This window comes from Tachypleus tridentatus, chromosome 10 (assembly GCF_004210375.1).
Source record: "Tachypleus tridentatus isolate NWPU-2018 chromosome 10, ASM421037v1, whole genome shotgun sequence".
Taxonomy (NCBI): domain Eukaryota; kingdom Metazoa; phylum Arthropoda; class Merostomata; order Xiphosura; family Limulidae; genus Tachypleus; species Tachypleus tridentatus.
In genome coordinates this window covers 172,843,546-172,871,346 of record NC_134834.1, presented here as the reverse complement: position 1 = coordinate 172,871,346, position 27,801 = coordinate 172,843,546, and the positions used below count along the sequence as shown (strand labels likewise).

The window sequence follows — 27,801 nt, the reverse complement described above, 5'->3', positions numbered from 1 at the left end:
AACAGTAGACTGATATAACATTTTTATTAAGTACTACTTTCAAGCAAGATCACATATGCCAAAGCTTCCATAGGAAATATAAAACCTTTATTTGATCCAGTACAAAACCCCACTATTTCTACATGATCTGGACTGTGACAACAAACATATCTGTACAGTTATAAAAGTGCAGCCAAAATTACATAGAAAAGTTTCTCTCTATCAATATATACAAAATTTTTACATGCTGCTAAATCTTTCTTATTCAAATAAAACATATGTAACTATAAATATAACAACAGTATATCGCACATACAAAAATACAAGAATCCACATTCTGTTAACACAATAATTTGTTGTGAGAGCCCTTTTTATTGTGTACTCGGAAAATAAAATGAAGATTGAAAATTTCTTAATTTATAAATGAGTAATTTCACTGAGTCAAGTTAAGGCTCTCAGAAAAATATGCAATTACATTATTGTTACAAATTCTAATTTAAATTGGTTTGCAGAATTAGACTAATATCTCATGACTGACAAAATTCAAAAATAGTCTGACGAATTTTTCGTCATAAAAACTTAAAATTATGTTCTTTCTTGAAAAATTCAGTTTTGATTCAAAATCATTTTTATAAGTAGTTAGAATTACCATTAAAAAGTTTGTATAGAGTGCAAACCATGTAAAATTATTGATTCAATGAGCAGATACATAAATAATAATTGTCATCTATGTTACATTTAAATTATGAAATTGAAATTAACATATATTAATATACTTTAACCAGGAATTTACAATATAATACTAACCAAACTTTGATGTATTTAGATACAATCATACTGTTTCACTGAGGAGAAAAAGTTCATTTAACTTATCACAATACTGTTTCATGTACAACTCATACTTTTACTGCAGCGATTAACTGTATAACGTTTGTGGCTGTAAGGAAACTATTTGAGTTGTAATATCTGTGTAGTTCTGTTAGAAGAGAAATTGTGCGTAACTAATATTGTTGAATAACACTGAATAGGAAACACTTTTCTGATGGCAAGGACTGAGAGTGACTAAAAGTGTATATTTTAAAGTGTTCTAATTTTAGTACAGATAATGGCACAGATTGTTATTATTGTTTCAAAGGATGGTTTTACAAACTGTACAAAATATTTAGTCGCACTACCTAAAGATACAAGTACACCACTAACATTAAACTGATTTTTTAAAATCAAATTTTTTTGTTAATCCTTTAAAAAGGACTTTTGAAACACAAAATCAAGTATTAATGACTTTTGTTATTAATTCTTTTCTTTAATGAGTAGAACTTTTTATGTTGTTTTTTAATGCTTACTTTACTGAGAAAAAAATATACAGGTCAATGGATAGGCTTCCTTTATTGATCTATGTATGGAAAAATTGAACATTTTTTCAGCCCACTTCTAATAATGCTTAAAATAAATTTGTGTAAGAACACTAAACTTTTAGAAAATACAACTTTATATTTTTGAGTAAGAAATAAAGTCCTGTGTTTTTTCTATGTCCGTAAGTAATAATTCATTGAAATCTAAGTTTATTTTGGTTTTTATAGATTCTTGTTAAAATTCCATATTATCATTCTTGACCTTTATTTTAGAAACAAAATAAAATCATTAAAGAACAAAAATGATTCTTTCTTTAGTAATAATTAAAGCTGAAGCTATTCATGATGATAGATTGTTGTATAATATAGTGTTGTTCAAATTGTATATTATATGAGGATTTACCATTTTTAGAAATATGAGATGAAAAAAGATATTTTGCAATTCCTAAGGGACCACTACTTAAATTGTAGAATGATATACTACAATTTAAGTAGTGGTCCCTTAGGAATTGCAAAATATTTTTTTTTATTGCATATTTCAAAAAATAGTAAATCCTCATATTCAGTAATGAGTTTGTTTTGAAAAAACGCATCTAAAATTAATTTTAGATTAATTAATTTTTGTACACAAAATTGAGTTCAGTATTTGTGTGGATGGTGTTAATATGTTGCCAGAAGAAAAATAAAAAAACGTATGCTAAGCTGTCAGTAATTTAAATTATGATATAATGTGGGAGTAAAGGTAATTAAATCCTTTTTAAGGAGAAATGTGTAAGTCGTTAATGTATGAAATAAAAGCAAAATTATAGTTTATTTTTGACAATTGTCATGCATTTTAAAAGAACAAATCAACCTGTGTTTCTTTAGTTATGAGAGATTAAACATTGTTATTAGCCAATAAACTATAACACTAGTTGATGAAACAAAATTATCTTATATTTCTGTTTATATGGATTTAGGATAACCACATTAGCTGAAAATCATATAGAAATAAATGTAAAATCCTCTCTTTATTTCCTGTGATATAATTATTTGTGCATAACGAAAGAAAAGTGTGCACTTACAATTGCTAAAGTTTGGTTTCTGCATTACTTATTGTGTTCTCACTTTCAACACAAATAATTAAACTTGTTTTGGCCTCCTTGCTTTGGTCTGTACTATCATCTTTTGTACTTGTTATTTCTGTATTTTGAGATGATATGGGACTATCCATTTCATAATTTGTAGTGCAAACCTTTTCATCAGGATCCTGGCTTACTCTAATTGCTACGCTGTCGTGCTTCTGTTCACTTCTGGAATGTTCAGGATTAAGTTTAGCAATGGCACTAGCCTTAACATCATCATCACCATTACTTGCTTCCTCACTGGGCCTGGCATTTAACTCAAAAATGCTGAATACATCTTTGGTCTTTTCTTCATGTGGTCGAAGTTTCTTGAGAAAGGTGTTTGTTGGTGATGAGTACAAATGATAATCTTTATTGTCTATCCAAGGAGGGAATTCTTGTTGTCTTCGGACACAACTTTCATCCACACAGTCTTCTCGTTTCCATGGAAGTGTGGTTTCAGTGACAGTCCTTGATATTGGTGGAGTAGCTGTTTGAGATTTTTCACCATCTTCTGACATAAAATATAAAAATAAAACATATTAATGGTGGGTACCAAAGGTAAATGTTTACCATTAAGAAAACTGTATTTTTCAATATTTATAACTTTTATCTCAGAGTGAGTTACTTTATTTTTTATTGAGATTTTCAGCTATAAAAAATATATTGCTGTTGATATATTCTGTCATAAGAACATATCCTATGGTGCTTTGGACAGATGGTATTTTCCTTTGTATTTTAATTAAGTAAATAAAAAAATAATGTACCAACTATATAAGTATACAATTTCTAATTATTATGTTTTCTTTATGATTAATTTAATCATCATATTACTTGCATAAAGTAAAAGGGTTTTAAATAAGTCTGCTTCAATTAATGGTTCTTTACTTTTGCTTGGTACACTTGTATCATTTAGTGTATATATATATATAAAGGTTAAGCTCAATTTTATCTCATGAAAACCACTGTTAAAAGACAGAATTTCTTTAATATATTTTACTATTGAAGAGCAAAATAAGATAAATTGTTTAATCATGGATGACCTGATATTAGTTATATTAAACTGGTAATAAAAATAAAATAATAAGTTTAGATACTAGTTGATATGAAAGTATTGTAGAACCCACAAATAAATTTGAATAGTCTGTTTTAGGTTTCAGAATCCCATTGATATTTTTTGTTTTAAAATATTTAAATTTGAAGATGAGGAGCCCAGTTTTTAGAAAATGAAAGTTTGGAGAAGGCTTGAATGGATAAAGAAGAAACCTGTATTGTAAATGATTAATGTTTTGACATAATTATGGTATCATCAGGTAGTAGTTTATGTAAACTTAGAAATATATATATATATACAGTAAGGAATAATGAGGTCACATGATTGGTGATTGTTTAACAGCTTAGCGAAGGAATCTTGGTACCCTGGGGTGTTGGTTTAGAGTAGGGTTGTCCTATATTATATTATTCATCTAATGCCATTATACCACTAGTAACTTTTATTTTGTGGACTAACAATGTCATTCAAATGTGTCTTACTAGTAATTTCATTGTCATGTCCTCCCACCCTCTCATCTGGCTAATATGATGTGACACACTATATAACCTTTGTTGTTACTTTGATAACTGTGACATTAATCACATGTGAGTTTAGAATTTTTACCATCCTCAAGACAAAGTGTTTTCTTTCAAACTTCCAAGAGTTTACTCATTTTAACTTTCAGATAAATAATGAAATGTTAAATACATCTATTTGTTGTTGTTTTTTTCTCATATATATATAAAAATAAATTTGTCAGTGGAATAATGTTTCATATACAAATCTAGCAGCAAAAGGGTTAAGTATTCTAAATACAAATAGCATAAAAAAATAAACTAAAACTGTGTATTTTTCACATAAGAAAACAGCCTTTAGTATATAAAATATCAAAGAGCATGGGATTTAAGTGTGATACCTGACTTTACTGTGAACATAATAACTTCATCTTCTGGAGTCAAGGTTTGAAATGAGCTTTGTGGAGAATAGGTTTTTATTTGACTGCCCATTCCTGATTTTTCTGATGGGTTGTCAGGAAGATTGAATCGAATCTTGCAGGGTCTTAAGTCTATGAGAAAATAAGGACTCAATAAATCTAATGAACATATACTGGTATTCTAATTAATGACAGCAATCTATTATAAGACTTGTTTAATCTTAACACAGTACACCTGCATTACATTTACAGCTTATGAATCTGCTAATCAGTAACTTGATAGGAAAATCAAGTAGAGAGATTTCTATCCCCAGACTATAGTAACATAAAATGTCTTCAGTAATTAATAAAGATCAACTTTAACTATACATTTTATAGGGAGCTTGCAAACTATTGTCTCATTATTATTCCTTATAATTTTGACCCATTTGTACTATACAGTTCTGTCTGCAGTAGTCAGTGTTTATCCAAAGCAAATAAAAAATGTTGAGTTTCCAGTAAATGAAGCTAATAGACAATTCATTGCTGAAAGTTATTTCAGAAAGCTTAGAAAAATGGAGTGATTTAACAGAACATGTCTAGTGTACTCAGAACTTTATTTGCTTATGTAGTAAACATTTTGAAAGTCCACTGTGCTGCTAACAGATGACAGATTTTCTGCTTGCCAAGAAAATATTATGATGACAAGAAACTTTTGTGTATAGGAGGAAATTAATGTAAGTCTGAAAAATGAAAAAAAGCAGTGGATGATAACTTGCAGAACCTGTTGGGCATTGCAAAATACCAGTGAAACGCCCTTGGAAAACTGGTTACCATTTTCATTTGCTGGCATACATAAATTTGCATTTCTGGGATCATTCAAGAAGCTCTATGGGTCCAACAGGCTTGATTTTAACCAGTTATACAGAAGCACACCAGGTGCATGTCTTCCAAGGATATAAAGGATCATTGTCTCAATTTGGATATTATGGACAAGCGGCTATTATTAGCTGGTAATGAAGGTTTGTTGTTCAACCAAATATAAAAGAAAACACTAGTTCAACTATGCTCTTCTGGCAGAACTCTTCTCCTTGGTCTTCAATCCATGACTGGATAGTATATAAAAATTAACAATCACTCTGAAACCTTCAACTTTTCAGAAATATTTTAAGATTAGGGAAGAGAAAAAGTTACTTGGAACTAAAAAAATCTGGTAAATAAGGGGGAATGTGGACATTTTAGGGAATATTCAATTTATAAGCTGGGGTATTGTTTTGATAGAAGAGTACACCTTTTCTGAACGAAAATTGTTGATTAAGGATTTATAGTCACTTTATGATATGGTTTGATTCATTTTCAGATAATTAACTTGTAATCCTTCCATGTCATCTTAAAAAAAAAAAATGTTATGAACATCTTAGTAGAGAAAATACGATGGAAAGTTTGACATTTAAAATTTAAGTTTGATGTATTAATATTATATAGTTAAAAAATTTAGGCAATTCAAAATGTTGTAATATATGAAAATTTTTACTCAAAATTAGACAGGTGGTTGCGCAACAAGCATCTCGACGCGGTTCAACTGCCGCACTTCAGCGTGTTTCTCATTGGTGGGCAGTTACAGGCACTTACCACAAAACTACAAACTGCTCCGTGATTTCCTTAATAATTCTCAAACCTTTCGTGACCCCGAAAAACTTCAAACGACCCCCAGGTTAAGAGCCACTGGAACAGTGGGATTGACCTTCACATTATAACGTCCACATGGATGAAACGGCGTGTTTGGTGTGACGAGGACTCGAACCCGCGACACTCAGATGACGATTTGAGCGCCCTAACCACCTAACCATGTCGGGCCCTGTAATAAATGATGCCACTGAAACGTGCCTGAAAAAAAACAACAAGAAATAATGCAGGTCTCGGTCTATTATTGCCCAACTGCAGAGACCAAGGCTGTGATAACAACATGAAAACTAAATATTCCAGCGTTTTAGTTCAAATTTTACAATGAATCCTGAGGGCCTTTTCGTTTTTTGTAGTTTCCACAGTCTGAATCTTGTTGTTTCAGATGCTGTATAGTCATAGTTTCTATTTCCTGTTTTAGTTACGTCCAGGTATTATATATGTGGTTTGTAAATTTACAAAACGGTACGATATTCTAAAGCAACATGCTGACGTTTTAGTGAAAGGATTATTCAAACCAAGGTGGGAATACTTTGTTTTCTGTTGGTTTTTTTATTTTGCACAAAGCTACTCGAGGGCTTTCTGTGCTAGCCGTCCCTAAGACTAGAGGAAAGGCAGCTAGTCATCACCATCCACCGCCAACTCTTGGGCTCCTCTTTTACTAACGAATAGTGGGATTGACTGTAAATTATAACGACCCCACGGCTGAAAGGGCGAGCATGTTTAGCACGACGGGGAAGGTGGGCATACAAAATTTATGCTGTTAATGTTGTACACTATTAAATGCATAATATCAAGATTATAACAAGCATTGTAAAGCTACTATGAGAAAACATGAAAATGCTATAATGAAGCTATAACTCTGAAAAGAAATAAGAAACATTTAATTTGGTGCGATATACTAGTACACACTAATCGTGTCAACAAGGTTTTGTATTTTGTTTTTGTATCTTTTTAATTTTTGCGCAAAAATAAACGAGGGCATTCTGCGCTAGCCGTCCCTAATTTTGCAGTGTAAGACTAGAGGAAAGGCAACTAGTCATCACCACCCACCGCCAACTCTTGGGCTACTCTTTTTACCAACGAATAGTGGGATTAATCGTAACATTATAACGCCCCCACGGCTGAAATAACGAGCATGTTTGATGCGACGAGGATTCGAACCCGCGACCCTCGGATTACGAGTCGAACGCCTTAACCCATCTGGCCATCCCGGGCCCAGCAAGGTTTTACAGTCTGAAAATAGACACTTGAATGCTCACTAAACTTTATTCAAGCATTTATTTTGTGGTTCTAGGTGCGATGAAACTACCGATATTGTCGTAAGTCTTGTGCTTGCAGTAGATGTATAGAATCTACGTTTGGTTACAATCGCATGCAAAGCAAGAAAACATTTATCAAAGACCATAGATGAAACAGTTAAAGATCCAAAGAGTAAATTCAGAGTTGTCATTTATTTATTTAGGGTTATTAATCTTTGCATAGCCACACTTCAGGACAGATTCTGAGTTGTCTTTTTTTTCTTTTTTAGTGTTATTAATATTTGCATAGTCACATTTCAGGACAGATTCAAACAAATGAAAACAGTTTTGCAGCCTTTCAGCTGTTTATTTGCCATCTCAGAGGCCAAATCCATTACTGATAGAGATCTTGCAGAAAACTTGTGATGCCATGCATATCTCACTCCCTGGTTCATCTTCCAGTCTTCTTATGATAGATTTTCTTTAGAAAATTTTAAACAGATTATTTAGTTATAAATTGGTTATGCATTCCACCAACAAATATAAAGATTTGTGAGTCATCTGTAAAATCAAAAGAATGAATTTCTGAAACTCCAGTACCTATAGCGTTTAATTAGCATTTTACATATGACAAATTGTTGACTGCTACATGGTTTAATTAATATGGCAACGTACTTCCCTCAGAATGAAAAACTTCTTACCAAATTGTTAAAATAACTTTGACAAATTAACTGAATATTATAAGAAACGTATGTGGTGCAAATATACTTCAGCTTTATTAGTAGAGTTAATACGTATATCAACCCTATACATGACTCATTCAGATTTGTACAACAGCTTTTAGTAAAGATGATATTCAACATTTCAAGAAAAACTGAAATGCAATCAAGAAACTCATCCCTAACACAGATTTAAACTTACGCGTTCGAGTTAGCTACGTTTTCGTGATTAAGAGGCCTAAAACATTTGAACTTCAATGTTAAATGTTATTATTTATCTTATCTGATAAACTCACATAACAAAAATCTTTAAAAAAAAGACATTTCATTATATGTTCTTCCAACGTTTTATAAAGAGAGAGATGTGAAAATATTCAGTGCACTTTTAGTATTACTCCAAAAATTTATTGTTAGAGGCAAAAGATCAGTTACCATTCAGTTTCCACTTTTTATCTTGTGCCTTATGGTGACAGTTGCTCCCTCTTCCAACATGTTGGTGATTAGTTTTACGAATTTTTTTCCTTATTTTTTTCTCACTCTCCAAGTGACGAATTGGTAAACGAAGTTTATGATGAAGTCTGTGTGGAGTTGATTCGTCTATTTGATCACGACAGCATCTTCTAGCCTGGAAATATTTGGAAGTAGTATGCTATTATTGCACCAACAACAAATATTAAATGAGATTTTTAATTCATTCTGAACATAACTTCACATTAAGCAATATATTTATGATTTTTTAACTTGAATGAGGTACTTTTTTTGTCCTGCTAAGTTTTACTAGAATGCGAAACTAAGGCAATGTTTTCTTACAGGTCATTGGATACATGTCTTTCGTTTCATGTTGTTATTGTGTTATCTATTTTTACGTTTCCTGTAAGTTTGCAGCTGAACAGTTCAACTTCTTTTTGGATTTTTTTAAAGTTGAAACTGTGGTTTTTTCTCTTTACGGATTTTGAAAATTATATTTCATTTTGTATAACACAATCTTATTGTTGTTGTTGTTTTGAATTAAGCACAAAGCTACACAATGGGCTGTCTGTGCTCTGCCCACCACGGGTATCGAAACCCGGTTTTTAGTGTTGTAAGTTTCAGACATACCGCTGAGCCACTGGGGGGTCATAATCTTATAATTAGGGACTGTTTTAAATGTCATTTTGGGAAGGAGGTACGTATTTTGAAACTGTTTAGAAAAAATTGTTAATAATACTTCTTTAAAAACACATTACTAATAATATTTTTCGAAGAAATGTGATGATTAAATAGCTATGTTTAGTAAATGTTATAATTAGTGATATGTAAAAAATTGGTAGTCAGTGGTATTGAGGTATACTAGATGCACTTCCTCAGAGTTCTCGAAAATGTTCTGTTTCAAGAGTAAAAAAAAACAAAATTACGAGTAACAAATAATTTTTTTTTTTTACTTCTCAAGTTCGTATGTTATGCTGTGTTGTAACCTACAGTGTGCTTAATTTTCTCGTGATTTATTGCACGTGCACATTTTACTGACGTCACGACTTTACAAACTGCAACTTTAAGCGTCCCTTGTTTGATGTCACTTTAGTATCTACTGACTTATTAACAACATACTATTGCATACGGTGCTTGTGGTTAAAAGAAGTGACTACTTCAAATAGCCTTCGGCCTCTTTTAAGGGAAATAACATTCTTCTAGGTGAGGTGCTTACAATATTCAAGTTCTTACCCTCAGTGGAGGTTTAAACATGGCGTCTGATAGGATGTGATGGAGTTCTGCATCATTCAAATCTTTTGTACTCGGCGAGTACTCCAACTCGCCCCAGTCTAGGTTGGTAATGTTGGTATCGTAATGTGGAATAGCCGAATCTGAATGAGACAGTGGCCTACAAAAACACAAAAGTATACAAAGTTTTAAGTACGTGCTTTTATAATAGTTCACAATAGTTTGAATGTCTCACAGCATTGTCTAGTTTGGTATAAAACAACAGTGAAGTAGTTCTAAATGTTCAGAAATCAAAAGTGAGGTATATATTACAGAAATTTCTCTCATGCATATCTGATAGAAGAAAAGTACAAAACTGAACTTACTTCGGGAGGCTAGTTTGTGTATAAGAACGGAAGACTGTTGAAAGAGACATTTTCATATCTTTTCCCATAGTAGGTAGCATGTTTCCATTCTTTTGAACTAAGTTCATAGCATCTGCTATGTTCAGTTTGGAGTAGGTCTCAAATATCTTTGGTTCTCGCACATGGTGATCTCGAGTTAGAAACGGACGGACATATTTGTTGTTGTAATGCTTAAACCTGTTAATTACAAGTATCAGCCGATAGTTACAAATAGGATTGACTGCAATTTCAGTGAAATAAATTATTCGATAGCAAAAACAAATACTTGTATCTTTCATATCACTAAAGATAGAAATTGTTTGACATGGACTAATATATAAATACTCATTAAAATTCTTCATTCCTTACTTGTCCCGAAGATGATAATTCCCCATTGGATGTCCAGAGATGTCCTCTATCCCAGCCATTAGATAGTCCATTAGCTGATCCCCAGAAATAGAAATAAAGAAAAAGCCGCAATAGTGAATCGCAACATTTCAAATACATACACACAATAAATACAGGTTTGTGGTCAATATTCCTTCCCCAAAATGGGGTTGGTCCAACAGACCAAGCCTCTGCACATTGGATTAAAGAAAAGTAAAACGACAAACGTATGTGTAAAGTTTGGAGTGGATTGTAAAAAGTTAGTTAATACACTTAGACTACACACGAGGCTCAAAACTAAAAGTACCAGTGATATATAATGTTTTATAAAGCCATCACAGTTTCAACAGAAGCCTAATCAATAACACATCCAGCTTCCTTAAGTCACTATCTCAGAACAATTTCCAAAATTAAATACGCTAAAAAGAGTCTGCTCATCCTTCAATAATAATAATAATATAGAAAAACACAACCAAGTACTTTCAGAGGTAATTTTTAAAATAAACACTCTATACAGATAAGATAAGATAATATTGGATAAGATAATATTATAAAAGTCCATAATATTAAGCGATAAACAAAAGTGTTCTTACTATGACATGGTGGAGAAAATAAATATTCCGCACGTTCATAAGGATTCATGAAATCAAACAAAATAAATTTGCAAAATAATAGCTTTCTATTTTAATGATAAAGCAAAGCAGAGTTTGACTGTAGCAATCTTCACATTGATTCTGAATAAACTCGCACCTCAGTTTAAAGAATTGTGTACCAGCAGTGTGTGGTTGTAGCGCATTATTACACATCTGTAGGTTTTTCTCATAAGCGTCTGTAGAATGTATTAATAAATAGCTTAAATCCGGCCACGAATACTATTTCAATTATGTTTACTATTACTTTAAGCATGCCTTTTTAAAAATTGTTTTTTGATTACTCCTATCCAAATTTTTTAAAGTCAATGTATAAAAACTGTGCGTTATTATTAGTTTGAAATAGTGTTACTAAAAATAATGTTTTAACCTATCTACATATTTATTTTTTACATATACATGATCTTAAGATTTGTTTTTCTTTTCAGCACAACTCTGTCTTATGAAACATTCCTTTTGTAATTCACTAAAACTAGTTGTCCACAAAAGAAAATAAAAGAATTCAACTTTAGTGGTTGTTTAAATCATGTATTTTTACAGTTACATCCAACATGTTTATTTTTAAAACAGAAATAATTTCACTTGAAAATATAGTCCAAGTATAAAAACTGTTGGTTGTTATTATAGTTTAGAGTATTAACTTTCTTGTGGTAACGGCTGAATCACGTGAAGGCGAAATAAATGACACAAGTCTAGGTTATCTGTCTAAAATATTTAAAAGTATGGTATGTATATTTAAAAATTCAAATAAAGAAACAAACGTATTTCAAGGAAAATATCAAGTTGTTAGGACGCCATCTTTTCTGCTATGATGCCCGTTTTAGTAACTTCGCCTTTGTTTTCTCACCATGTATGTTAGGAATTTGTCTTTATAACCGCGTACACATTGAGTAAAAGAATTTGAAATACAAACTGTTTTTTATAAGAAATGCAATCTCTGTAGCTCAGAACGGCTGGGATGGGTATTAACGTGTCGGCCATCTTAGGTCATCTTCAGGTTCTCTCGCTCTCTAGGGATTTGGGCGATCTGATGTACTCTGGAGGGTCAGGTACGGTTTGACCTCTTCCTCTTTCCTTCACTTTCATGATCATGCAGTGTAGGTTAGTATGGCCACTACTTTAGGGTCAGAGTGGTCTGAGTTTACTCTAACCCTTTTCGGGGTAATGTCCATATACCATTTTCGTAAATTAATCGATATGAATTTGCCCTAAAGTCTAGTTTGATGGTGGCGTTTTTCCCTCCCTTTTTAATATTATTGTATTTAGTTTTTGTTTTATTTTTAAATTTATTTTTGTGTTCAAAATATATGTTGATCCGAGAGTGATGTTTAGGGCTATCTTCATCATGTATGCGGTACGTATCTAGTTCGTATAATAATTCATTTTTCATCCAATTTTTATAGAAATACGTTATGGCTATGTAAGAGTTTAATTACTGTCGTTTGTATGTTTGAACATTTGAGATAGATGATGTGGTTCTAGTAACTTTGCACGTTGGCATAGTTGATTCTTCGCCAGGTTTTACTTTTAATTTCATTTAAATGGTCAATCCGTGTTAAGTTTGAGTCATAGGTTAGACCGAAAAATTTTGCTGATGTGGCAGTCTGAAGTAATGTTCTATTCATATATTTTTCAGGCTTTACCTTTTTGTGTTTTGTCAGTTTGGTGAATACGACTGGATGTGTTTTTACTGTGTTTATTTTGTTTGTATATTTTTGGCAGTATTCACTTATTCTATTTAACTATGGTTGGATGTTTGTGGGTGCTATTGCTGGTGTTGGAGCACTTTTCCAGACTATCACATCATCAGTGAATTGTGAAGAAAATCTGTGATTAGGATCCTTTAGTGGCATATTGTTTACATACACGATGAAGGTTATAGGGCTAACCACCCCTCCATGAGGGACTCCAACTTCTGGAGTAAAGTATTCAGAAAAGGTTCCCTCTACATCTACTCTAAATTTTCTATTTTCCAAAAAGTTAGATAACCAGCGAATAATTCCACGTGGTAGTCCCATTTCGTGCATCCCGAACCGTAGACCATTGTGCCACACAGTGTCAAATGCTTTCTCAAATATTCAGGTTAACAAAGAGAGAGTTTGCAACTGACCTTTGCCGGGCACGTCTTAGGGACAAGGTACGGGATTGTAGGGGGCGTTGCAGTTAGATGTTAGGTTATTAATTAGTTCCGGTGTGAAGGTGTTTCTTTATATTGGTTTAATATTAGTTATAGTTGCTGTATAAGTAGGGCTTCTTTGATTTTGCGTTTGCTTATATTTGTTACTCTACTTAATATCTGGGTGTTTCTATGGTTACGTTGTGTTTATTTGAGTTTCAATGTTCAAAAACGAATCGTGTTTTTTTTGTGTTCTTTGAAGCTAGTTTCCATTTTTCTGCTTGTTTTCTAATGTACAAATCGTGGCAGTTATCACATTATGTTTTATAAATAATGTTGGTGTTGTGTTTGTCAGTGTTTATAAATAATGTTGGTGTTGTGTTTGTCAGTGTTTATAAATAATGTTGGTGTTGTGTTTGTCAGTGTTTATAAATAATGTTGGTGTTGTGTTTGTCAGTGTTTATAAATAATGTTGGTGTTGTGTTTGTCAGTGTTTATAAATAATGTTGGTGTTGTGTTTGTCAGTGTTTATAAATAATGTTGGTGTTGTGTTTGTCAGTGTTTGTAAATAATGTTGGTGTTGTGTTTGTCAGTGTTTATAAATAATGTTGGTGTTGTGTTTGTCAGTGTTTGTAAATAATGTTGGTGTTGTGTTTGTCAGTGTTTATAAATAATGTTGGTGTTGTGTTTGTCAGTGTTTGTAAATAATGTTGGTGTTGTGTTTGTCAGTGTTTGTAAATAATGTTGGTGTTGTGTTTGTCAGTGTAGATTTTACATACTCGTCATCAAGAATGCAATCTATAAGATTTTTTTTGAACGTCTTGATTTAATAGCTCAAATCATAGGATTCTAAGTCTTTTATCTTTTGACTCTATATTTTGCCTTCTAAAAAGCAATTAAACTATCTAGATTCGTCATCTAATTTAAATGATTAAAAATAATGAAAACACAAGAAACGCTTTAAGCATTTGCACAAAAGCTTTGTTAAAACTGTTATCTAATTTGCATTTGCACAAAAGCTTTGTTGCAACTGTTATCTTGTTTATGAACGCTTGAACCGCATCCATCGTAATAACAACATTAAAACAAGACGTGTATAACTGTGATTCGGGTGTCTTAAAAGCTACTCACTGGTAGGTCAGTACCAGAGAGAAAAAAACGAGTTAAAAAACTATAACCAATTCATAGCCTAGCCAAAACAACTTTATCCTACCAATCCTACGGTCCGGTATGGCCGGTTAGCTAGAGCTCTCGACTCGTAATCTGAATGTCGTGGGTTCGAATCCCCATCACACCAAACATGCTTGCCCTTTCAGCCGTGGGGCGTTATAATATGACGGTCAGTCCCATTATTCGTTGGCAAAAAAGTGGTCCAAGAGTTGGCGGTGAATGGTGATGACTAGCTGCTTTCCTCTAGTCTTATACTGCTAATTTAGGGGTTGCTAGCGCAGATAGCCCTCGTGTAGCTTTGCGCTAAATTCAAAAATCGAATTAAACCCTTTTGTAATTGCATCTGATTGAGTCACTTTCGTTCAGTGAGTAGAATTGTTTAATATCTATAGAGTTTAAGAAATTAAATTTGAACACAGATAGATTTCAGTTAGCTTTTAATGAATATTAATCAACAAACCACATCAATTAAGATGAATTTTCATGCAGTTTAGTTAAATACTGCTGTTGTAAAAAAAGACAATTCGGAAAATTAGTAAAATTTTCCTTGTCCATTAAAGGTTAACTAGTATTTTCTCGGGATCTGGGAATTTCTGTTAGAAAAGAAGGTTTTAACTATTGCTTGCTAGACTGTGGAAAACAAAAGGCCGCACTGATGATGCCGTATTTCTACATTGTTTTAACGCGAAGCTATAGAATATAGACTGCAGGTGGCGCCTAACTCCCTCTGCCCTAGTGGAAATTTTCGGAGCCTATATATTTTAACAGCTCAATATATGGAAAAATAAACCTAATTTTCTGACAGAATACGATTACAGCGGAAATGCTGGAAAACTAATATTTACGTAGGATCAAATTCACAGACGCATATCAATAATGAATATGAATAAAGATGGCAATTATTTTGGTACTCAAAACGTTGTAACACCGACAGTTTGTTAATAAATATGGCAGGGTTTGAAAGCACCATAAAATATCTTTTCAACGGTTTGTTTTGAATTTCGCATAAAGCTACATGAGGGCTCTCTGCGCTAGCCGTCCCTAATTTAGACAGTGTAAGACTAGGGGGAAGGCAGCCAGTCATCACCACTCAGCGCCAACTCTAGGTGTGCTCTTTTACCAACGAATAATGGGATTAACCAATACATTATAACGCCCTCACAGCTGAAAGGGGGAGCTTGTTTGATGTAACGGGGATTCGAACCCGCGACCCTCAGCGTATAAGTCGAGTACCTTAACCACCTAGCCATGCCGGACCCTTTTCAATTCTATAAAATATTTTCTAAATGTAATAATATAAAGTTTTATGTATGTTGATTGAAAATAAGCAAAGGAACAACTTATAGGAAATTTCTGTTCGTTGGAATAAAATTAAACCAATATTTCATTGTAAGAGCTGTAAGGCAAATTAGAGTATTTTTATTGTAAAAAATAACAATAAATGGTACACAAAGAATATTTTATGCTCCCAATGTTTTACCTCATCGTTTAAGTTTTTAAGATATTTCATTTTGGTGAAAAACTAATAAGTTGTTATATGGTTCATATGTTTTGCAATGCTAAGATTGAAATATTTTTGTAATTGTTTGAATATTATACAACTCTTGTTAAAATACAAAATACGTAATCTTCACTTTTTAACTGTTTAAGAATGAACATGCTTCGATTATCAAACAATTTAATGTTTTTCTGCCAGAGAACTGAAGTATGACACAGGCTCCACTTTCACTACAAATGGTTTATGTGAAAAACAGTCAAGGAAAGGTATAGGCTGATTTTGAAAATAATAGTCAAATACTTTTCTTCCCGTTTCAGACTTGAAATGGAGACATAAGTATAAGTTCTAAACTTTCAGTTAAAGTAAAGCCTTTACACCTTGGCCGGCATGGCCAAGCGTGTTAAGGCGTGCGAGTTGTAATCTGAGGGTCGCGGGTTCGCATCCCCATCGCGCCAAACATGCGTGCTCTTTTAGTCGTGGAAGCGTTGTAATGTGACGGTCAATCCCATTATTCGTTGGTAAAAGAGTAGCCCAAGAGTTGGCGGTGGGTGGTGATGACTAGCTGCCTTCCCTCTAGTCTTACACTGCTAAATTAGGGACGGCTAGCACAGATCTCCCTCGAGTAGCTTTGTGCGAAATTCAACAAACAAACAGTCAGCTAAAAAATAATATATATCATCTTATAGGAATAAGAGAACTGATATTATCATAAGATCTCTGTCAGAAGTTGCTTTTTTAAAGCAATCAGATCATCTGTAGCTCTGAGGCAATCAAGAGGAAGTATTTGATGTCTTGCCGAAAGTTGAAAGCGTTGACTGTCACTGTTACATACAAAGAAAACTCAGTAAAGGCTTGGGTTTGGTTTGTTTTGTTGGAAATGAAAAGATACTTGTGGTTAAAATTTGTCATTTCTTTGATCGACAATACATGTGCTGGAAACTTTGGACTTATGTGGTTGATTTAATTGTAGACTTTTTCTGGATTAAATCATGGACAAATAAGCATATGCTTAATTAGGATTTGCCTCAGGTTTAAGAAATGATACTTTTATTTATTAAATAGAATCATGAGTAGGCACTTCAACAATAAATAGTTCATGTCAACGTGTCATTACACCTTAAACTTGAATAAAATATACGTGGGATACGTATATACTAATATTCTAAAACACCTACGGCTGTCTTATTATTGGTCTATTATATTACACACCATGCCATTAAAACATCAAAAGAAACCTTTTCTGTCGTAGTTTTACTTGCTTAATGGTATTTTAAACATCTGGAGTTATTTAAAAACAGTATTAAACAAAGTTGTGTCAACGTAGCTGTTTGTAAATCAGTTTACAAAACGTAGTTGTAGTCTACGAAAAAAAACTAAGATTTGACCTTCTTTGTTGTAATTAAAAACTGCCAAAAATTTAATTTGTACTATTCACGTAATGCACGTTTAGAAAACATGTCTTTAAAATTCCCGCTAGGATGAGATTTAAGTTTCTAGTTCGCTTTTTAATAGGATATCAGCACTCTGTTCAACATCAGAAATCGAACCCCTGAATTCAGCATTACAAGTTCTTAAACTAACTATTAACCCACTGTAGGTCACGCGTTGATCGAGCCATTGGCGTTAATTATGTTAGATAATTCCGTAGAAACTTCAATTTTAGGTTGCTTGTCAATCAAACCGCTCGTATAAAGAATATAACATTATAGAAACTCACACCTACTTGCGCTCAGTGATATATCATATAATAAATATAGACATTTAAATACGAATACTTACTCTTGTATGTAGTCTTTCGTTCATGGAAAGTTTAGTTTTGTGACTAGTTGACACATTTAATATTCTTACAAGAGGTCCGATTGTCATTCCCTGTTAAAAACAAGAAGAGTTTCTTAATAAAATATTATACGTGAATGGATATAGAATGATTAAGCCATTTTTTTACATAATAAAAAAATTCAATATCATGTTAGAAAACTTCTCTACAGATGATTGCGCTACTTCAAATGCAAAATATATTATTATTTCAATATATCAGTAGATGACGCCACTTTCAATACTTGACATGGGATCTGACATACAAAGTATATCAACAACAATATCAAGTTTTACCACTTCAGTTGTTTCATATCACACCCGGAAATAATATGTGATTATTTTAGATCAATAGGTACTAGACTGGCACTGACAGTTTTTAAATACTTCTTAAAGTAAAAACACTAAAATAGCTGACTAATAAAAACAATATTCTGTTTCTATTTCTGTTGTTAACAGAAGGATCTAAGTATAATTTTTATCTTTTGCTTTTTAATTTAGTAAAGAACCTTTCAATGACCTTAATGTAACTATACATTTTTGCTCTGATTGTTTGTTTTTAGATTTTGCGCAAAGATACACAAGAGTTACGTGCACAAACCGTCCTTAATTTAACAGTGTAATACCAGAAGAAAGATAGCTAGTACATCACCACCCATCGCCAACTCTTAGACTACTCGTTTACCAACGAATAGTGGGATTAGCCGTTGCTAAAACGCCCCAACGGCTAAAAGGACGAGCATGTTTTGGTGTGGCGAGGACCTGGTCTGATGCATAACATGTTTTGGTGTGACGGGGACCTGGTCTGATGCATAACATGTTTTGGTGTGACGGGGACCTGGTATGATGCATAACATGTTTTGGTGTGACGGGGGCCTGGTCTGATGCATAACATGTTTTGGTGTGACGAAGACCTGGTCTGATGCATAACATGTTTTGGTGTGACGGGGACATGATATGATGCATAACATGTTTTGGTGTGACGGGGACCTGGTCTGATGCATAACATGTTTTGGTGTGACGGGGACCTGGTATGATGCGTAACATGTTTTGGTGTGACGGGGGCCTGGTCTGATGCATAACATTGATATTTTTGTGATATTCTTCAACTAACCATTAATGACTTTAAGATTAACTTTAATATAATATTTAAACAGAAAAAGTTTTCATCATATTTAGATATACAGAACAGAACTTTTCAATCCTTACGTGATAACTTTAGGAACAGTGCCACATTGATGGCATAAAAAGGAGCTTTATAAAAAGAATATACAAAGGTTAATTATGTTATCTTGAAATTATTCTAGAGCTTCTATAGCATCACCACGTCGTCACAGTTTCGGTCATGTTTCATCTGATGACCATGCAATTTGACAATAGTATATATGGTAGTTTCAATTATTAAAGACTCTGATTTAACGCTCTCATGGTTAAAGCACACAAATCTTCCCTGCTAGCTTTCCATAATCTATCTAGTGGACAAGGACGATAGTTTTTCAATTTTAATAGTACGATCACAAAAAAAAAAACTGTATGCAGTAGCAAGAATATCTGTAGTATTCTTTATCCACTTGAAGTATACAATAGTTGAATGGATTTGCCGTGGAAGTAAAATATGTAAACGTGACTTGTATTGCCTTTCCAGACAGATATCCTTCTTGATTGTGCTGTGTATTGCTGTCTTGGTCACATGGAAGGCCTTGCGTTTACGGTTTCTCTCTATTACAAGATGCTGTGCTTTGCTTATTATGGCTGCAGTAAGATTTGTTGCAAGTCTCGTTCTGAACAGTCTTGGTGTTTCAAATTAATCTTTATTCTTTTGTTTCCCAGTGCCATTAAGTACAAAAGATTACGCGTCGTAGAAATTCAAAATATTCAATTTGAACACATCTTTATGATCTGAGGGTACACATATCTTACTTCAGAAGGAAATGTCACACACCCTTCGAAAAAAACTATCAATTTTAAATAGCATCTCATTACCTAGTAAACGCTAACAAAATTCAAATTGTACTTCTTTACACGCTATTCCAGCTCGACTTTATAGAGGCTGTGACAATTGTGCGACTTTTTGATATTCGTGTCATCTTAATACTCAACTGTTAGATTAATTCTTTTTCAGAACACTTGCCTGAATAAAGACGGTGAAATAAACTTCTGCGATTACCGTTGTGACCATCATAGCTTTTGTAGGAATGACATTTTCAGAGATGACGAGGACCAAGGCGAAGGCAACAGCACCTCGAAGACCCCCGTACGCCATTATGAACTGTTCAACTTTGTTAATTTTGTGCAGTCGAAAATGATTTAGAAACCAGGTTTGTATTATGACACCTGAAAAATACAATACCACATTATAAAATTCACAACCTACAGAATTCCAGCTATCGTTGTTAGATTAGTAATTCGAAATTAAATGTTATAAGAGCGTTATATTACTGATTAGTAGCTAGTTTCTCTTAAAATACACCTTACAAATATCTTGTGTTTAATCAAATTGTCAAGTCCCATTTTATTGCATAAAACAAATAAAAAAACAAAAATTTGTTTGAATTTGGGACAAATCTAGCAACGGTTATCTGCGCTAATCCTCCATAATGTAGCAGCGATAAAGTAGAGGGAAAGCAGTTAGTCAACACTATCAATCACCAAGTCTTGGGCTTTCCTTTTACCATTGAATCGTAAGATTGACCGTCACATGATAACAATCCCACAACTGATAAGACGGACACGTTCAACGGTGGGGATTCGAACCCTCAACTGCTGGTTGACAGCTCTAACTACTGAAAAGTAGTGTGTGTGTGTGCGTGTGTGTGCGCATGTGGTTTCTTATAGCAAAAACACATTGAGCTATCTTCTGTATCCACAGAGGGGAATTGAACCCCTGATTATAACGTTGTAAATCCGTAGGCTTACCGCTGTCTCAGCAGGTGACAACCGTAGAAAAACCAAAAGACAATAAATCTGCATGATTCAGACATATTTAGTACAGTCTACTCATTGATAATTCAACCGTATTTTAACAGAACAGTTTACCTGTTTGGTTTTAGCGTAAATCTGCATGATTCAAACATATTTAGTACAGTCTACTCATTGATAATTTAACCGTATTTTAACAGAACAGTTTACCTGTTTGGTTTTAACGTAAATCTGCATGATTGATTATTTTCGTTCTATTCAGCACGAGGATTCAAACACCGGATTTTAACGTTGTAAGTTTGTACAATTATCCTTATTTATCCACCAAGGAACCAGTAAAGTTCAGAATTAAACATGAGTTTACATTATAATAAACAACATTGTGCATAAACACTAAACTAAAAATGTTTTCAAGAAAAATTTATAACAGACAACTCTTACGTAGCCCAACATAATACTTTTACAACAGTTGACCAATAAAACTCGAATAATGACGACTCACCGAAGAAAACCGATTTTTCGACGCCATCTTTGTAATTTTTATTAAATGGATATCAAAAGTCACCAGTTTTTGATGGAATCTCACTACTTAGGAGACCGTTTAGCAGTTGAATTGGTAACAGAAAGATATAGAAAGTCAAGGCCTAAAAGCTTGACAAAATTTTTTTTTTACGAATATCTGTCTATATATACTGAAATATAGGTTCAGCGCGTTAAACATATAATACATGTAATTAAAGTCACCACAATAATATAATAGTGGAATATCACGCAACTTACAACAGCTAACAAAACGTCATTCTAATCCACGCTCGATATACTACGATTGTTTATTATTTTCTTAATGAATTATAAAATTTAAATTAATTAAAAAACACGTGAACAAATGTCAGTTTCAGTTATGATAATTTTTGGAGTATTCTGAAAAATTCGAAATTCTATAATGTCACCAAGTACAGTACCATATTTTTTTAATAATAAAGTTCGTGTTCAGAATAAGGAGAAACGTCATTTTTGAACAAAACAATTAAACAGTTTGTAAATTCCTGTAATGTTGGATAAATTCTATTATATCTATATGAGCTGTGATTTTACAACTTCGACAGTTATCTACTTCGTTTGAAAAATTTAAATAAAATGTTAGGTTAATGATACTTTTACTTTAGTTCAAATAACTTGTGTTTTTTTTTGTGCTGAGCGAATAATTTCAAGCTAAAACAGCTAAATCATGTAATTTTAATAGTGTAAAACTTACAAAATTCACAAAAATAATATTGTCACTAAAACTATAGACATGAGTAATGCGAGAACTTTTATTGTGAAAGAAAATTATACTTGAAGAAGATAAAAATTAGCACCTCGTGGGCTCAAGTTACTCCCATAAGTATGCCTTGGATTTACTCGAAAACATCATAAATTTATTCATACAATTTCGTTTACGTCAAAATGTTCCAAAATCTTACATGATTATAATGGGGTTGTTTGATAGAGAACTTACAGGCATCCTTGTTTACAACGTTCTTCTCTCTCTTCTGAGCTCATTTGTAAGAATAACTTACTGTGGAGACACATAATGTGATTTGCCTTTATGTGCTACTATCCTAAATTAGCTACATATTGTGTTTCATCAAATAATCTGGTTGTTTTGTCATATTGGCAAAGTGAAAAAATAAGTCTTACACTCTTTGTTTCTTAAAAACTCTAGGTATTCACATTCCTAGATGTTAGTTATGTTAATATTCTGTATTCGATAACATATTTTATCTACAGTTATTTGATGCAAAATGCAATCAATAAAGTGTGTTCTCACCTTGCAGAATAAAACTGTCTTGTATGACACATATTTTGTCAAATGTTTCTCTAACAATCTATCTAATCTAAATAGAACGATAAACAGAAGTGATGCGATCGGTTTGAATACTAACAGAATATTTGAACAATCCTTACTGAGAACACCGTGTAAGGCAAACGTTTTCTTGAATGTTTAAAATGTCTATTTTAAGACAGTTTTTGTCCTTAGTTAATACTTGTTTGCTTCATATGTCATGGTATAACCCGTCTTGTGTCCTGATTTATAAGTAATAATAACAGTAATACTTTATCTAGTTTTCCTGAGTGTTTAACTTCCAGAATATGGTTATTTTCTATATTAAAACATGTTTCATCATGTGTAGAAATATTGTTCAAAATCTGTCTTGCCGGTAACAAATCATCAATGTCAAGAGACCTTTTGCTCAATTCCAAAATCCATCAGTTGTGCTGAACCTGCGGCAGCTAAAGGGCTTCTTCCGTATACTTACAAGGAAGTCTTGTTGTTGTTAATTATTAAGCGTAAAGCTACCACGAGTATCGAAACTTGATATTTAGCGGTATGTCTGTGGACTTACAACGCTAAATATCTGTGGCCTTTTAGCCCTAACAAAAATTGGTTAAAATAACCACAATCAAGTGCGATTCTATAATCTTTCACTGAGGAGAAAGTTATCAGAAAAAAACTTTTGTGTAAAAACTTTTAATGAGACAACCACTTAAACAACAATACAAAACAGCTACGATAGAACAGTAAAGAACCAAAGTTTGTTAAATGAACAGAAACAGTTTTTGATGAATTTCTTTTAGGTATTATTTTGCGTATATGAATTCTTAACAAATTCAGTTTGCCTTCGCCAATAGGCTATCTTAATGAACCTTATAAACAATGACATTTTGAATTTTAAAGATTTATCAGCAAAAGTTATAAAAAACTTTGTAACTTGAATATATACTAATGACTCCCTTGACTCGCACCTGGTTATTTGATACAAACTAGAAGCTGATGAATCTTTAAGGTAATTTATAATTTAACGTTAAACTTACGTCAACTTACCAATCGCTCGATACAGTGTGCAGAATAAAATGGTCATTACAACAAACCACGTGTTCCACTCATGATCGTCGTTTACGGTGGAAACACCCAGAAACAAAAAGATAATTGTTTCCGAGGAACTTGCCAGCATCTTCATGGTGTATTTGACAGTCACGTGGGACTTGTAGGATATATTTTCTTCTACGTAGTTCTTCATCGTAATGCCACAGAAAGCCAGACTGAGAAAATAGATGAGTGTTTAGTGAAAGTTCTGAACACAATAAATGACTAAGGAAAGGTTTAGTTTGGTTGTTATTGGGCAGTTTGTGATGTTCTCACCATGGGTATCAAATTCGGTTTTCAGTGTTATAAGCCTTCAGGCTTACTGTTGAGTACTGGGTAGCTTTAAGAAAAGGAAACTGTTACATGAATGAAAAACTAAATGAACTGATACTTCCAACATAAATAGACAAAAATTTTAATATACTCAAATATACTCCTATCTCAAACATTATAATTGATTTTTCTAACATGAAGCTTTATACGAAATGAAAGCCCTCACATAGTTAAAAATGTATTATAAATAGAGCATGGAACAAAATAAATTCGAAGACTTAATATCTGTGTAATTTGTGTAAACAATATTTAAGAAACTGCACAATTTCTGTTTATTTCGCTATTTAATACACATTTTTTTATGAAAGCAAATTTAGTTTTAACAGAATAATTGAAACGTCGTGTTCACGCGACAGGAAATAACTAATGAGAGCTAACAACGATTTATAAAAACAACGTTCCAGGTCCTATATTGCTTGTGGGACTTTACGCATCGTCGATCGTGTCTGTAAGATGAACATAATTAAGTACTATACAATTGTAACAAACTTCTGCGAAGTTTACCCGCAGTAGCATTGCACTGTCAAACCTGGATCACCTTGGCGGTAGTTGGCAATGACTAGCTGCCTTCCCTGTAGTATTACGCTGCTAAATTAGGGACGGCTAGCGCAGATAGTCCTCGTGTAGCTTTGCGCGTAATTCAAACCAAACCAAAACCTAAGCCACACAAAGGGACTCCAAAATCGATATTGTAATTAGCAGTTCTTAACAATTTTATAATAAAAAGTTCGCACAGATCACAATTTTGTTTTGGGCCAACCTCGTGTGGAATGGTCGGAAATTCGTCATGAATAATATGCACATGCTAAAATGTTGTCCATGAAGTCACAACAATGCATTAATAAGCGTGTACAAATCTTTCTTATAATAACCTACTTTAATAAGAGGAAAGATATGAAAGATTATTATTATATGAGGGAATTTATTATTATCTCCAATTATCAAAAAATATTCTTTCCTTTAAAGTGATCAGATTAGCTGGAACTAAATGTTCTCTTAATGTTAAGTTTATTCTTGAATTTCATTGCAATATTTTCATCCATAAAATTCCAACTGTTAAAAAACAACAACAACACGTTTTGTGACATTATATAAATTAACACCAACTACTGTTACCATATGTTCATATAGCAAGCAGCGTTTTGTTTTTAAGTAACTTATATAAAATAGCCACCTTCCGCTGTGGGGTTTAAACGTACTCTCTTGATTAACAGATGTCTCAATGTATCGATCAAGTTTTTCCAATATCTAAAGTTACTTCTCTAGTCAACCTCAAAAATAGAAAAATCTTATCCGAAAAAACACAACAACAAAAAACACGTTAGTACAGCATGTGTGCCAAATTTGAACCAGCTAGTTTGTGAATAGGGAGATAAAAAACAAGTCTTACAAAAAAGACTTGTAAGTCTTCCACTATAGACGATGTTTCTTATATAATATATAAGATTTATATATATCAGAATTATATTTTCCTATAACCTTGACTGGTATAAAAATAATGTGTATTAATATTTCGATAGAAGCTATTATTACTCGATTTATGAAGCATCGGTTTGTCTGAGTGTCTGGAGCTACAGGAGTAGAACGTTATAGTGTTTTATTTTTGGAACAAAGTCATAGTGGGCTGTCTGTTGTGTTACTGTGAGGAAACGAACTCCCGATTTTAGTGTTTTAAGTCCATACCCACTGTTTCACCAAATGACGGAACACTATGAAATATCAATGATACACAATAGTACAAAATAAATTGCCTTACCAGATCTCGGGAGAATAAAAATATATCTTAAAGACACAAAACACAAAAACCACTACCGTTCAAAGTGAACTTTCTTTTTGCCTGTTTGATTTTGTATAACTTCAAACTCATCAACAAATAGACAGAATGCTTGAAATAAAAATCGTATATTTCATAATTTCATAATTGCAGTCTTTTTTTAAAACAACGCTATAGTTTTTATAAAACTTTTTTCAAAGCTTGTTTAGCTGATAATTACTCTATATTTTAAAGCAATTGTTTAATATTTTTCAGCTTTTCTTTGGTTATAACGATTTGGTTTTGCTTACCCTATAAACAAAGCAAAATATATTTCGAAAATCATCTAATTCGAATATCAGTATCATTAGTAGATTTTGTGACATGATTTGGCTTTTAATGTGCGTATATGACAAAACACTCTTGTGCACTAAGTAGATTATGAAAACAGCACCCTCACATAAAGGCGCTGTACAAGAAAACAACCTAGAAATATAAAGGTGCTTACTGAACTTGTTGGTGTGATGGCAGAAAACTTGCTATTTTAAACGTATACTAGTTGCGTTCGGAGTGATTTCTCAACATGAAATTAATAATTGTAGTAAGATTGTCAATATATTAAAAACATAAAAGACAAACTAAAATGATTTAGCAATGACTTGTAAAGAGAAGTGATTCGGATATATAACCTTGGGATATCTAAAACGTATTACAACTTGTATTTTCATTATTGTTTTCATATTGAGTTCTAAAAACTTATGAGTGAAAGCAAAGAAGAATATGGAAGTAAAGAGTGTAAACTGACGAACTGGTAAACTTTATTATTCTTGTCAGGTATTTAGTCCAATAAATTTGTATTAGTTATTTAACCTTGTATTAGATGTATCCTGCGGTCTGAACTTTCGAATGCTTTGCATTATAAACTAACCAAGAAATTTATAAGAATATGCACAATTCTGATGGCATACTTACGCAACAATTCCAGAAAGGTGAAACAGCTCAGCATTCAAGTAAGCCAGATAGGCCAAAACAAAGACAAACAGAGGCTCAATGATTCTCACGTGATGAGAAAACCGAGAGATGAATGCCGCCAGTACACCCCAAATGATTCCGATGAGAGCTCCACCTAGCGCTGCCACGAAGAATGAAGCAACTCCAGCGATGTAATCGATAGTAATGAGATTTTCTTGTCCCATTTCAGTGTATCCCTCGAACATGTGATATAAAACCTAAATAAAAATATTATTATTTCAAAATATTTTTTTTCACAAACTCCAATGAATGTTTGAAGCTGTAAACAAATGTAGTTATTTCGTAAATCACGTATACACATAAAACGGGTTTTCATCACGCACAATACATTTTTAAACAAGGCAAAAACCTGTTTTATTTGTGAATTTTACCTCGATTTTTAAAGATAGTATCGCAAGAATGTCAAATTATTTTATAATATCTGTAAACAATCACCTCTTTTTAAACAACTTAGTAGCAAAACATTTTTAACGTAACTGATACTCAGGAGCTCGAAGCCTAATTATTTATTAATATTGAACTCGTACTATCAGACGTTGATCTATTAAATAAAAAAACACCATATCTTCTGGAAAAATAGAAAATAGTGTTTGCAAGTTTGAGTACCTTCATAGTGTAGCCATATCCCGAATTATCACAATCTCTTAAAGTGATTACCTACCACTGTGACTGCGTCATTCAATAAAGATTCTCCAAACACCAAAATGTTCAGCACTTCATTCACTTGGATCTCTTCAAAAACTGCTAGGACCGCGACAGGATCCACAGCCGAGACTATCGAACTGAACAACAGAGTGTCCAATAGAGGGAGCTCGACCCCGTATAAACCAGTCAAACCAATAGCCCACAGAGATAACCCGATAGTCAAAGCATTCCATACTGTTCCTACCACGGCATAAATAAGAATGGAAATCATATTGTCGAAAAAAAGCCGGTTGGGCATGAAGTAGCCAGCGTCCAGAATGATAGGGGGAAGCATATAAAGGAAGAAGACATCAGGAGTGAGGTGTTCCACGCTGTGAAAACCCGTGTAGAACAGAAGTAGGCCAATGAGGACACCTACAACAATAAGCAGACAACTCTCAGGACAAATGAGGTGGATCTTTGGGGTTACGT

General features: G+C 32.9%; 1 protein-coding gene across 2 annotated transcripts; it reads right to left on the bottom strand.

Annotated features, from left to right (window-relative positions):
* Nucleotides 1-65: 65 nt before the first annotated feature.
* Nucleotides 66-27,801, bottom strand: LOC143230925 (Na(+)/H(+) exchanger protein 2-like). Of its 2 annotated transcripts, none has more exons than XM_076465249.1 (11): nucleotides 27,347-27,801; nucleotides 26,626-26,882; nucleotides 23,526-23,743; nucleotides 19,872-20,074; nucleotides 17,705-17,794; nucleotides 10,474-10,547; nucleotides 10,087-10,302; nucleotides 9,725-9,881; nucleotides 8,456-8,648; nucleotides 4,384-4,533; nucleotides 66-2,948 (listed from the first exon to the last, which is right to left on the bottom strand). In XM_076465249.1, the coding sequence occupies exons 1-11, from the start codon at nucleotides 27,662-27,664 to the stop codon at nucleotides 2,401-2,403; spliced, it is 2,424 nt and encodes an 807-aa protein (XP_076321364.1). In that variant the 5' UTR covers nucleotides 27,665-27,801; the 3' UTR covers nucleotides 66-2,400. The 2 variants fall into 2 exon arrangements, with proteins under 2 accessions (XP_076321364.1, XP_076321365.1); XM_076465250.1 differs by having other exon boundaries at nucleotides 66-2,945.

What these genes read in the sequence shown, in the direction of transcription:
- LOC143230925 (XM_076465249.1), bottom strand. Translation starts at nt 27,664, where the DNA reads ATGCTTCCCCCTATCATTCTGGACGCTGGCTACTTCATGCCCAACCGG. An exon ending in CACCTTTCTGGAATTGTTGC is followed by an intron (nt 23,744 to 26,625) that starts GTAAGTATGCCA and finishes CTATTTTCTCAG; the next exon opens with TCTGGCTTTCTGTGGCATTA. An exon ending in ACGAAAGACTACATACAAGA is followed by an intron (nt 10,548 to 17,704) that starts GTAAGTATTCGT and finishes TCTGGGGATCAG; the next exon opens with CTAATGGACTATCTAATGGC.